General features: G+C 41.1%; 1 protein-coding gene across 1 annotated transcript; it reads left to right on the top strand.

Moving 5' to 3' along the window:
• The first annotated feature begins 2,862 nt into the window (after positions 1-2,862).
• On the top strand, positions 2,863-12,236 carry bsdc1 (BSD domain containing 1). The gene is made up of 12 exons (XM_046866464.1): positions 2,863-2,963; positions 3,633-3,690; positions 3,813-3,929; positions 4,010-4,177; positions 4,429-4,483; positions 5,447-5,562; positions 6,265-6,333; positions 7,791-7,875; positions 7,965-8,218; positions 8,272-8,452; positions 8,548-8,651; positions 11,483-12,236. The coding sequence occupies exons 1-12, from the start codon at positions 2,953-2,955 to the stop codon at positions 11,513-11,515; spliced, it is 1,251 nt and encodes a 416-aa protein (XP_046722420.1). The 5' UTR covers positions 2,863-2,952; the 3' UTR covers positions 11,516-12,236.
• Positions 12,237-13,210: the final 974 nt, after the last annotated feature.

The following is a 13,210-nucleotide window of genomic DNA, read 5'->3' as shown; positions in this document are numbered from 1 at the left end:
GAAATAAAGAGATGCTTCATCTCTCCTCCTCCCTCTGTCCATGGCTTTCAAAGGCTAAGGACAATGACAACTCGCTGGCGGGACAAAAAGTGAGGGCAGGGGGCTGCCTGAAACACAGATCCCCCTTCCCTCCTCCTCGCACGCCTTCCTTCTTTCTGTCGCCCTTTCTCTCCGCATTTCATCACGGTAACAAGCGCCGTCAGGCCGCACAGGGATCTGACACTCAAGGCCACACAAAAGCGGTTAGCTCCTTTATTTATGGCCCCATTGACACGGCTAAGAGGCTCCGTCAGCTGGAGGACGTCCCAGCGGGGGGAGGCAGCTGCCAGCCTGGGCCGAGGAGAGGATTGTGGGATACTGGGAGCCCGCGGGTTCCCCTTTTTGCGTTTTCGCTCCGGAGCACAGGTGGGAATGGGAAGCGAAACACATTGTGGGGGATTAGTCGGCCCGCTGCAGAAGGATAATTAGACACATTGACTCATGCAAAGCTGGTGTTTCCTGATCGAAGGCAGATGGACCGGGTCCACAGAGAGACCATAACATCTGAAGTGCTTCATGGACATTGCTTGGTCTGAGGTTTCGGCAACTGTGTTATTAAGAGGTCGTATTAATTTGGCTCATCCCGAGAACTTTTTTGTCAGTTAAAGAGCTCTGAGACTTTAACCCACAACCTTGGGACACTCTGAGTCAGACAATAACCAGACATCCAGGACACTCATTCACTCACACTTACTTATAACAGTTTAGAATGCACAATCCATCTCCTGAGAGGTTTTTAGATGGTAGGTGGAAACCGAAGAACCCAGAGGAAACCCTGTAGAGATGCACCGAGACTGTTTGAACCTCAAGCCCAGCATTGAATACAGTATCTCCCACAGTGGGTCCAGTTGTAAAGCAAATCGCAGTATTATGCTTACATTCTATTATGTTAGAGTTTCTATATTAACTTACAAAATGGGCTTGCCAGATAAACACGCTCCTGGCATATTAAATGACACGCTCTTGTCGTGTCATGTTCCTGTAAGGAGCCTCTAGTGTCAGTGTTGTTTTTTTAAAGCTTTAAGAGGACAGGAAGAAACATTAATGTTTAGCAGTTTTAGCATAGATGCAGCAGGGATCTCTGGCATCGATAACAGGAAGTGATTTATTTTTTTTACAGACAGCTTCAAAATGATCATTTAATTTGAAAAATTTAACGAATTATTAACAATGGATTCAATATTTGTTTATTAAAAAAACTTGGGTGAGGCGTTTTCCCCCACACTAATAGTGTTTGTTGCATTTTTATTCCGTGTATAATTGGGATTAAGGCACGAGAGAGGATCTGAAGCCCATTCCAGACTGACCAGTGCTCCATGAGTGAGTGAGTGAGTGAAGTGCAGATCGATGGGGAGAACGAGTGAAACCTTCTGTGGCCCAGGGGCAGATCTAACAAAGTTAATTAGGGAACTGAAGGACCCAATTAGTGGAATTGTGGGGCGGGGGAAGGACATATTGTGTAACAAATGCACATATTGTGCAGCTTCTGGCTGCAACGCAGCCTCAATTAAAACGGGGAGGACTCGTGACCCCTTAAACCGAGCTTCCTCTAACACACACGGCCTGCATACTGATGAGCAAAACACAGCTGGGACGAGACACATAGCATACGAATGCACTTCGCGCATATGACATGCGCTCACACACACACCCTCGAGGGCCTGAGAGGGCAGAGGGCTCAGGTGGGTGTTAACTCACACTCATCACGCCTTCATCCATATGGAGCGGGCTGAATTCTAATGACGTGATAAACTCCTCTTGTCACTTCAATTATGGGCAATTTCATTAGCTGATTGTGTGTTACAGGGTGACGGGGCTGAGCTTCCCCCCCGAGAGACGCCGCGGCCTGGGACCGCTTTTAGCTCTCCATACATCACGTGCCAAAATCAGAGCTAAACACACTTCTGCTTTTAAGCTCTTTTTGAAGGCAGGGTAAACTGAAAGTTGGATTTTTATTGTGTGTGTGTTCTTGTGGGGTTTTTTCCTCAGTTGTCATTTGTTTTTTAAAACGTGACTTAATCGTAATTAAAGTTACAGAAAAGTCAAATGTTTTTATTCTTCCCATTTGAATTTCTCACAATTTTTACACATTATTTGTCTATTTACACGTGTAGGTCATGTGTTCTATTAATCACATACGATATTTTGGGATATGTGGCCTGGCATCTGCAAGTAGAAGAGTAAAGGGTGAGAGGACCCAACTAGTTTCTGTTTCTTGATGTGGACAGCGGAGGCGATCATCACGTATCACCGAACACGATCATCATCATCAACAATCTCATCAGCGAGAAAGACCCATTTTGGAGCCAATTCAACTACTTGCTAATGATCTGGAGAAAGAAAGTATGTGAATGTAATACGAATACTAATTTGTGTGCATGTGTGTTTTTACAATAAAGCTTACAATAAACCACAACAAAGCTGTAATTGAAATACAGGTATAATTTCATTTCAAAGTAATATTGTATTCAATTTGACTAGTTTTTTTTAATCATAAAAGATATATGGTACACTACCTGCTAAGTATAACAAAACAATACCTGCTAAGTATAACAAAATTTAATAGCACTTATTAAAAATATGATGATGATGATGATGATGATGATGAATAATTAATACAGTTCCAACGAGCAGTCTAGTTATTTGTCCTCACCAATATGGCGGCGCGGTTGACGCGCGTTTTCCTTTTAAGCGTGGCGTCGGTTTAATTTCCGGTTAAAATCTGCGTCGTCATGCCCCGTATTCTTACGGCCATTATTATTCAATTAATCGCACTCGAAAGCGTATTAAAACCATCAGTAAAAGTCGTTTTCATGTTTTATATCTGCTTGGTTATTTTATTTTCATTTTGCTACCGTTATTAAATATCTGCTTCCGGTTTGATGGTGTTCCGGATGACGTCATGCGCTGAAGATGGCGGAAGGGTGAGTTGTTAAGTCGGTTCTAAAAAAAAAAAAAAAAGTAATGGCTTGTGCTGCCCGCTGTTGTAGGAGGCTGGTGTAGCTGGTATGTCGGTGATAGAGAAGGGCAGTAAGCGTCCCGGTGGGGCAGATAGTCAGCACCGGGAAGGTTTCCCCGGTCGGCACCGAGGCCTGGGTTTTGCGTGTTTGTTTACAAAAATAGTGCTTTGCTGGGGTAAGAGGGGGCGCTCCAAATAGAGTGGCGCCTCCTACTTAGGCGCGCCACATAGGACGCTTGCTGTGGTGCTTGCACGAGATTTCAAGTGCGCTTTAAGAGTGAGTAGAGCGCTGTTTTGGATGGGCCCAGGCTAGTCCATAAAGAAATGCGACTATCGCAGACGGCGTGTTGACATGATCCGAGGAACTAAGCAGGCAATTTTGTATTGTCTTTTATTTCCTGCGAATGTAATAAAATTAATGTGCTTTAATTTTTTTTTAAGAAAAACATCGTTTCTGTTATGTAGTAGAACGCTTATCTTGGTGTCTACGTCAGCTGCAAAGCGTTTCTAGATTTTCCTTAAATCTAGAGGTCAGGCGGTTCGATACTGGATTTATACCGGTTTTTATGCAAGTGTGATCCTGCTGAGAACTGATTGATGGATTAATGGATCTTGGTATGTGTGACGGTCTCAGGGAAGGAGCCTGGTGGGGAGGCTGGCTGCAGCAGAGCTTCCAGTCTATCAAAGACAGAGTGAGTGTCTGCACCCCAACCCTAAATCGATCTCAGTTACCCGTGATTTGATCAATTAACCCGTGAATATCGAAACCTGGTACACTTCTGTACTGACTGACCAGCTGTTTCCGTCTATACAGTCATCCGAGGCATACGAGTTCATCAAGCGGGATCTGACAGAGTTTTCCAACGTGGTCCAGCATGACACCGCCTGCTCCATCGTCGCCACGGCCAACGCCGTCAAGAGCAAGCTGGCCGTATGTCTTCCTATCACCACACACACACACACCGTTTCATTCATCCATTATTGCATTTCTTTTCTTTGCTTCTTCGCTAGGTGGAAGGTTCATCCGAGGCCACAGAGAAGGTGAAGAAGAGTTTTTCGAACATTCTGGGCGTGATCACAGACACGCTCGCTCCTCCGCCCGACAAGACCATTGACTGCGATGTCATCACGCTGGTGGCCACAGCGGCCGGAACCACCGAGGTGTACGACAGCACCAAGGTCAGATGTTGTACTGTACACGCATCACTTCATAAGATGCGACATCAGGCTTTATATCGATTTAGTTAGTGGTTCTTGAAAAGCATCACTATTATAACGTTGCATACTTTATATATTTAATGTCCGGACGACCACTTAAGTCAGGCAGTGAGGTAGTGCACTGAAAATGAAACGGCCAATGAGGACTGAGAATTCAGCAGCACTGGGGCAGTTGTTGTCGGTGAGTTGACCAGAGTTCTGCTTCCTTTCAGGCTCGTCTCTACGCTGTGCAAGCCGACCCTGCTACATACTGCAACGAACCCGACGGTACACTTTTCTTTTATTCTGTTATTTCTTAATTTTTTCTCCCTCATCTATGGAAAAATCTACGAAAATGTAATAGAGTATATTACATAGTGTGTAGAAGTGCTATAGACAGATGTAAGGAGCAAATTATTATTATATTATTAAATACAATTGGTACCAGGCCTCACAGAAAGTATACATAACTTACATTATTTCCGTTTTATTTATTCTCTGATTCTGAACAATGTTTTATTTTGGAAAATTCACGGATTCTCTCCGCCACATCTGTCTATGACTCACTCTTGATGCATGTCATGATGCCTCGGTCACATGTCTTACCTCCATCCGCTACCTTCTTAAAGGGGCTGCTCCGGCCCCTAACACATAAAACATTACTGCTAAATTGAAACCCCCAAGCGAGCAAAATAAACAAACAACAACACAGTGGATTCACGTTTATTATTATATTTAGAAAATACCAGTTTTTTGCCGTATCGTTTAATTATGTTGTATTTATCCGCCACACCTAAAAGGCTGGTCTGTGAAAATATTGTCTGACATTAAACCGGTCCGTGATGCAAAAAAGGTTGGAGTTATACATTTCTATAGAACATGTAGACTTTGTCTGTAGAAATGCTATAAGGAAATAATTTAGTCTATAGGAATGCTATAGTGTATAGAAATGCCATAAGGACATAAGTCTATAGTAAATGTTATGGAGAGGTGTTTATGTTCTATAGGAATGCTGTAATGAAATTAGTCTATGGAAATGTTTTAGTGAATAGGGATGATGACTGATATCTATAGATTGTTAGACGTCTATAGAAATTCTCTTCAGTCTAAGGAAATGCAACACACTGTAGTAAAACTGTGTGCATTTGAAATAAGCCCTAGTGTACAAAATGTTCTGAGGATTACTTAAACAGTCGTGTGTGTGTGTGTGTGTGTGTGTGTGTGTGTGTGTTTGTGTGTTTCCCTCCTCAGGACCTATTGAGCAGTTTGACGCTTGGCTCTCCACTTTCAGTCTAGAGGAAAAAAAAGCTGAAATCTCGGAGCTTCTGGTGACCAGTCCCTCTATCCGTGCCCTCTACACTAAAATGGTACGACCCACTTTTACTTATTGTGCTAAATTTGTACAGTTCGTCACTAAAACCTATAAAATGGAACTTCCCTTTCCACAAACTCACACATTATATAAAACACTTCACACATTACTTTCAAAAAGTAATATTTTAATTTAAAATGCAGAGTTAAAAGATTATTGCCACCCTTCAACCATATGCTTATGGGCTCGATTCCTGGTAAACATCCCCCCGTTTTGGGGGGATGGGTTAATGTCCATTATCTGATTTGTGCAGTTTAAAATCTCACTTGTAATGCAGGAACGATTATTAAACTTAGAGAAATAGCTTTTTTTTTTTTTTTTTTTTTACAAAACAAGCAGAAATGGCTAAAGAGTGTATATCAAAACAACGACAAAATAAACTACGTAATAAGAGAAAACCAATAACATTAAAAACTCCAACATAGATTTGATCTCCTCTGCCCAGCTTGTGAAATATCTCAGATTTTATATTTGTCCCATGTAGGTTTTCCCTCTCCAGTTTCTTTTTAGTAGATAAATTAATATATTTCTATAAGTTAATTATAATTGAGCGGTACATTTGTCACCGTTAAAAAAACACTGGGACGAGTTTGCACTCGACTGTACAGAGGTACCGTAAAAGAAAAAAAACATCATGTCAGTTTGGGATATGGGATAATGGATATATTGATTATAGTGCGATTATTTGTGTGTGCAGGTTCCAGCAGCTGTGGCTCACTCAGAGTTCTGGCAGCGCTACTTCTACAAAGTGTTTCAGTTGGATCAGGTACAGTCTCTTTCACACACACACACACACAAAAGAATACAATCAGTCAATCTATAATACGTACAATCGGTCAGTAAATCAAGCAATACATAAATTGCTATTTGTATTTAACAACCTGAAGTGTAAGGAATTGAAAGCAACATAGGTTTTATGCATATTGTTTTTTTAAAGAACCCGGTAGCGGATCACTGCACTACATCACACGGTCCTCGTATCTGTACACACCCCAACGTTTCTTTCTTTTATATACTGTACACTTATATATTTATTGTCCTGTTATCTGTGCTGCTGTAATACCTCGAGTTTCCTCTGGGATAAATAAACTCCCTTCTACCTACATACCTACCTACCTAATTAATTCATTAGGCAGGATGATTTATTTATTATCTCCACATAGTTGGAGCTACACAATTGTATAGGATGTTGCTGTAGCATTACATTTTCCCTCCACTTGTACTACAAGAGCCAAACATGTTCGAGCATGACTGTGCCCCTGTCTACAAACAGATGCTTTGCATTGGTTGAAATGGAAGATCTCCTGCTATAGAGCTCTGACCTCAAGCCTGTAGAACTGGATGAATGTGAACGCTGACTGCACCCCAGGCCTCCACATTTCACCCAAATCACTACACAACTTTATTAACACCCTTGTGGCTGAATAAATATCTCACAAATCTCTTTGAGTTCAACATCTTCAAAGAAGAGTGGCGTTTATTATAAAAGGAAATTGTGACTAAATGTGGAATGGGATGTTCTTGCTCAGGTGTCCATATAATTGTAAGATTGAAAACATTAAATTCAAGTGATGTGCAGTTTTGTAATATTTTTTCATGGCAGATGGAAGGATACTACGTGTGAAATGATTAGTTTTGCCGCAACACCAATTTGTCACTGTGTAGAAACATGTTGCACAGCATGCAGTAATCCCGCACAGCTCTATAATCTCTTCTGTCTGCATTTTTCCACTCGTGGTTCACAAGGGTGGTTTGGTGTCTGTCAGAAACGGCCCCCTGTAGAACTCTGTGTGTGTAAAATCCTGAGTTGGCACAGTTTCTAAAACAGATTAGCTAAATAAGACCCTGGCCTTGATTCGTCTCTGTGCTGAGCTCATCACGCACTCGTCCTGCTGTGGCTCCTCTTGATCTCCGGACCTTTCAGTTGTTAATGGCTGCACACGGAGCAATTATTCACCACAGAATGATCACGTGAGCGCTGTGGAGCTGCTGCTGTAATCACAAAGATGGTCTCAAGTTCATCCCAGGACTTAGTCCCATACTTTGTTCTTCCACTTCTTCCTGTAGGTTCTAATTTTGAGGGGTTATTTTCTTTGTCGTTGTCATTTCCAGATTGTTTCTTACAGATCTACAGCCAGGTCTCTGTAAAGCTGCATTAAGGGCTTTTAATGGGAAATTTTCGGAAAGGTATTACATGTTTTGATTGCGTACATGTGTTAACAGGAGGAAGCTAGGAGAGTGGCGCTGAAGCGGCGAGCAGAGGAAACCACTCAGCCTGAGACCCTGGGATGGGAGGAGGAAGAGGAAGGTACATCAAGGAGATCTAATGATGAGATTGCTAATGTTGTTCCCAATCATGTATCCTCACTCACATGATCTTTTCACGATCTCCTCCAGACGAGTTCCTCGGAGCCACGTCTCCATCACGCTTGGACTTCAGTCCATCTCCAGTATCCGCAGAGACCGGCCCGTCGTGTGCCTCCTCTTTCTCTGAGGTGGCGGGTTCCCATGGCGACGGCACGTCTGACGTCACTCCGTCGGTCAGCAGCGACACCGTGAGTCTCCCAACGCAGCTGGAGAACCTTCCGGAGAGCTGTGCCAAGGTGGCGAGCGAGGCCGAGATCCAGACGAGTGCCAGCATTACAGAGGGAGTGAAGGAGGAGGGCACTAGAACGGAGGGAGCTGGAACAGCGGGAGGGAGGAGAGAGCTAGAACGGAGGGAGCTAAAACAGCGGGAGGGAGGGAGGAGAGAGCTAGAATGGAGGGAGTAAGGGAGCAGGAGGCAAGGAAAGAAGGCAAAAAAGAGGAGCCAGTGCAAGACCTGCGAGTGTTTGAGCTCAACTCTGACAGCGGCAAGTCCACGCCTTCCACCAGCGGCAAAAAAGGTGACCTGCAGTGTTTGAGGCATTGTGTTTTTTTTTATTCTAAATTTATATATATTTATTTATTTTGTTTGTTTTATTGTGATGTTCCACGACAGGATCCAGTACTGACGTGAGCGAGGACTGGGAGAAAGATTTCGACCTGGACATGACCGAGGAAGAGGTTCAGATGGCTCTGGCTAAAGCCGACGCTACCACAGAGGTACATCTCAAACCAGTCATAATCTGATGCACATTTATGTTCGAAAGTAGATATATGGATTACCGTCTATACATATTGCTTGCTTACCTACGTTCATACTTGTGCGCTTATGCACTTATTACATACATACATACTTATGCACTTACATATTCACACACTTGCATACATACATATGCAATTGCTTATGCACTCACGTAGCTGCATACTTATGTACTTTTGCACATTTATTTACGTACTTGCATCCTTACATACTTTTGCACTTATATAGTTACGTACTTACTTACGCACTTATTACATACATATTTACGTTCATACTTGAGCACTTATGCACTTATTAAGTACCTACCTGCATACTTATACATACATACTTACACACTTATTACATACATACATATTTACGTTCTTACTTGCGCTCTTATGCACTTATTACATACAAACATATGTACTTACTTGCATACTTATGCATTTATATGTACATTTTATGCACCTGCATACTTATATAACTTATACGTTGTTATAGAAACGACAACAAATTCGAAAGAGCAATGAAGTAATACAGGAAATGAATCAACATTTCATTTTCTCGATCAGTGTCACGTGTTCTACCTCACCATTTCTAGTCATTTCCATAGTTGTGTGTGTTTTATAATATTTCATGAAAAATTTAATAGAATAAATCAAATTTATGCAATTTATTATTACTTGATTAAATGGAGTAATAAACTGAATTGGCACATTATTCAGCAATCAGTAATTAAATAAATGCAAAAATTATATTATAGTTTACATTTGTTAGACTCTGTTTGGATAATATAATGTGTGTTTTTAACAATTAAAATTTTATAATCTAAAGATATAATTTACTTAAACGTTTTACTTACTTCATTCCTTTCATCCTTCATTCATCCATTCCCACGATATGTAGAATTAATTTCTCTTAAAATTATTATTTAAGTTGAATAATAATACATAAATGCACTCAAAGTTCGAGGCGGATACTAAAACTTTGGGTCCGCCATTAACACTCAGATTTCAACTATGTTCCGCATGCAAAAAGGTTTGCATTTGATACATTTACATTTGCGGCATGTACCGTACCGAAAGCCTTTGGCTTATACAGCATATATTTTATTTATATATATATATATATATATATATATATATATATACACACACATACAGTGAGGAAAATAAGTATTTGAACACCCTGCTATTTTGCAAGTTCTCCCACTTAGAAATCATGGAGGGGTCTGAAATTGTCATCGTAGGTGCATGTCCACTGTGAGAGACATAATCTAAAAAAAAAAATCCAGAAATCACAATATATGATTTTTAAACTATTTATTTGTATGATACAGCTGCAAATAAGTATTTGAACACCTGTCTATCAGCTAGAATTCTGACCCTCAAAGACCTGTTAGTCTGCGTTTAAAATGTCCACCTCCACTACATTTATTATCCTAAATTAGATGCACCTGTTTGAGGTCGTTAGCTGCATAAAGACACCTGTCCACCCCATACAATCAGTAAGAATCCAACTACTAACATGGCCAAGACCAAAGAGCTGTCCAAAGACACTAGAGACAAAATTGTACACCTCCACAAGGCTGGAAAGGGCTACGGGGAAATTGCCAAGCAGCTTGGTGAAAAAGGTCCACTGTTGGAGCAATCATTAGAAAATGGAAGAAGCTAAACATGACTGTCAATCTCCCTCGGACTGGGGCTCCATGCAAGATCTCACCTCGTGGGGTCTCAATGATCCTAAGGAAGGTGAGAAATCAGCCCAGAACTACAGGAGGAGCTGGTCAATGACCTGAAAAGAGCTGGGACCACCGTTTCCAAGGTTACTGTTGGTAATACACTAAGGCGTCATGGTTTGAAATCATGCATGGCACGGAAGGTTCCCCTGCTTAAACCAGCACATGTCCAGGCACGTCTTAAGTTTGCCAATGACCATTTGGATGATCCAGAGGAGTCATGGGAGAAAGTCATGTGGTCAGATGAGACCAAAATAGAACTTTTGGGTCATAATTCCACTAAACGTGTTTGGAGGAAGAAGAATGATGAGTACCATCCAAGAACACCATCCCTACTGTGAAGCATGGGGTGGTAGCATCATCTTTGGGGTGTTTTTCTGCACATGGGACAGGCGACTGCACTGTATTAAGGAGAGGATGACCGGGGCCATGTATTGTGAGATTTTGGGGAACAACCTCCTTCCCTCAGTTAGAGCATTGAAGATGGGTCGAGGCTGGGTCTTCCAACATGACAATGACCCGAAGCACACAGCCAGGATAACCAAAAAGGTGGCTCTGTAAGAAGCATATCAAGGTTCTGGCGTGGCCTAGCCAGTCTCAGACCTAAACCCAATAGAGAATCTTTGGAGGGAGCTCAAACTCCGTGTTTCTCAGCGACAGGCCAGAAACCTGACTGATCTAGAGAAGATCTGTGTGGAGGAGTGGGCCAAAATCCCTCCTGCAGTGTGTGCAAACCTGGTGAAAAACTACAGGAAACATTTGACCTCTGTAATTGCAAACAAAGGCTACTGTACCAAATATTAACATTGACTTTCTCAGGTGTTCAAATACTTATTTGCAGCTGTATCATACAAATAAATAGTTTAAAAATCATACATTGATTTCTGGATTTTTTTTAGATTATGTCTCTCACAGTGGACATGCACCTACGATGACAATTTCAGACCCCTCCATGATTTCTAAGTGGGAGAACTTGCAAAATAGCAGGGTGTTAATACTTATTTTCCTCACATAAAAATATATAAATATAAATATAATATCTTTTTTTTTTCTTCTTTTCTATTTCTGTCCCAGTTTGACGATGAGGACTGGGAGAACTGGGACTGAACCGAACCGGACCGGATGCTGACGACAACAAGAAAACTCCACCGTTTCCCCAAACGAACCCCGCGCTTTAACGCCTCGAGACTCTCAATTCCATGCCCACACGTTCGCATTCAGCCAACGGGAGCAAGACGCTGGCCTTCGGGTCCAACGTCCGGGTGAAACTTTGCAGCCAGTGAAATTTAGTAGCTGAATTCATTCAACCTTTGGCTTTTGAGCAGAAAAGGAAGCTGATCAGGACACGTCTGGGTTAAACAAAAAAAGAAAAGAAAAATCAGCCCAGAGATTGAGGAGTTGACGGTATGAGTGATGGCAACCTAAGCTTTCATTATATCATTTGTTCTACTAGGAATAATCGGTCACCTTTCCTGGGCTTTATCAGTAGCTATGTTCTATCATGCTAATTGTTCTGTTTTTGGGATTAGCAGTGACTCTCTGTGTGTAATTTATGTTTCTCGTTCATTTCGCGTTGCTTTGTTCATCATAACGTCTTTGGCTTTGTGTTCTGTTTTGTCTATGAAATACTGATTTCTCTAATGTTATGCGATTTTTTGAATAAGCTTCGATAAGTTTATTTTGGTCTTTTCCTAGACGACTGTTGCACTTTTGTATCATCAATACATATGCTACATGACTGTTCAGTGTTGTGTGGAATGTTTGGGGGGGTAATTTGTCACATGATAAAGCTGTTCATATTTGACTAAAGACAAACAGATAAAACGTGTGTGTGTGTGTGTGTGTTCACTTGGTGAAAGATAACACAGGATATTCATTTGATGATTTCGGAAAATCCATGCGATTATTGGAACATAATCAGAGAACAGGGTTACTGTTGTTACTGTTAAATAGGAGTGTCCTCGACTATGGATCGAATCAGAATAGTCAAGTCTGCATATAGTCGACTGTTCTTTTGCTCGTGTTGGGGGGATTATTCCTCATAACATTTTTTTTTTAGGTCAATCAACTTATACAATATTATAAATAACTGCAAAAGGCCACACTGCAGACAGGATTTGCATTTCACGTCAGCAAATTAAATAATCTTAATCAGCGGTCTCAAACTGGTCTCAATTGATGTAAAAAAATAAATAAAAACATAATCCGGCATCATAAACACAGAGAACAGTATGAGAAGTACCAGGAAGACAACAGAAAAAAAACGAGTCACTTAGTTGCAGAGATAGCTAACGTCCCAGCAAGGCATTTTCCATAAAGCCAAAAAGGATGCTGATGCTGCAGTTGAATATCTATCTATCTTGAAATTAAATCCACTTACACCCTGGTATAATGTTTTATTTATTTATTTATTTTTTTAATCAAAGTATAGTGACAGTATTTTGTATCCATTTCTAGTTATTTTAAAAGCTATGGCGGGTCCATACCTTGACAGATCTTTCTCCTGCTTTTCGCAAGGATCAATTTAATTGCTTTGAACGGCTGATACTGGAGAGTCCTTCCATAAATCGGAAGTAAACGTGTCCTTTCAGAGAACATTTCATACAAGTCCAGGGTAAAGTTTTCTAATGGAAACTGTAACGTTAAAAAAAGAACGTTACTAAAATATAAGCCCCTTCTGACCAATCAGAATTGAGAATTCGTCCGGCTCTGTGGTGTAAATCTCAGTGACGATAAAGAATCTTGTTGCAATCGACGCATTGGACATTATGCAGGTTTTAATTACTTTTTGTTTTATTTTTC

This window comes from Silurus meridionalis, chromosome 2 (genome assembly GCF_014805685.1).
Source record: "Silurus meridionalis isolate SWU-2019-XX chromosome 2, ASM1480568v1, whole genome shotgun sequence".
Lineage (NCBI taxonomy): Eukaryota > Metazoa > Chordata > Actinopteri > Siluriformes > Siluridae > Silurus > Silurus meridionalis.
Note: the sequence above shows the minus strand (reverse complement) of the source record. Positions and strands in the feature narration are given on the sequence as shown.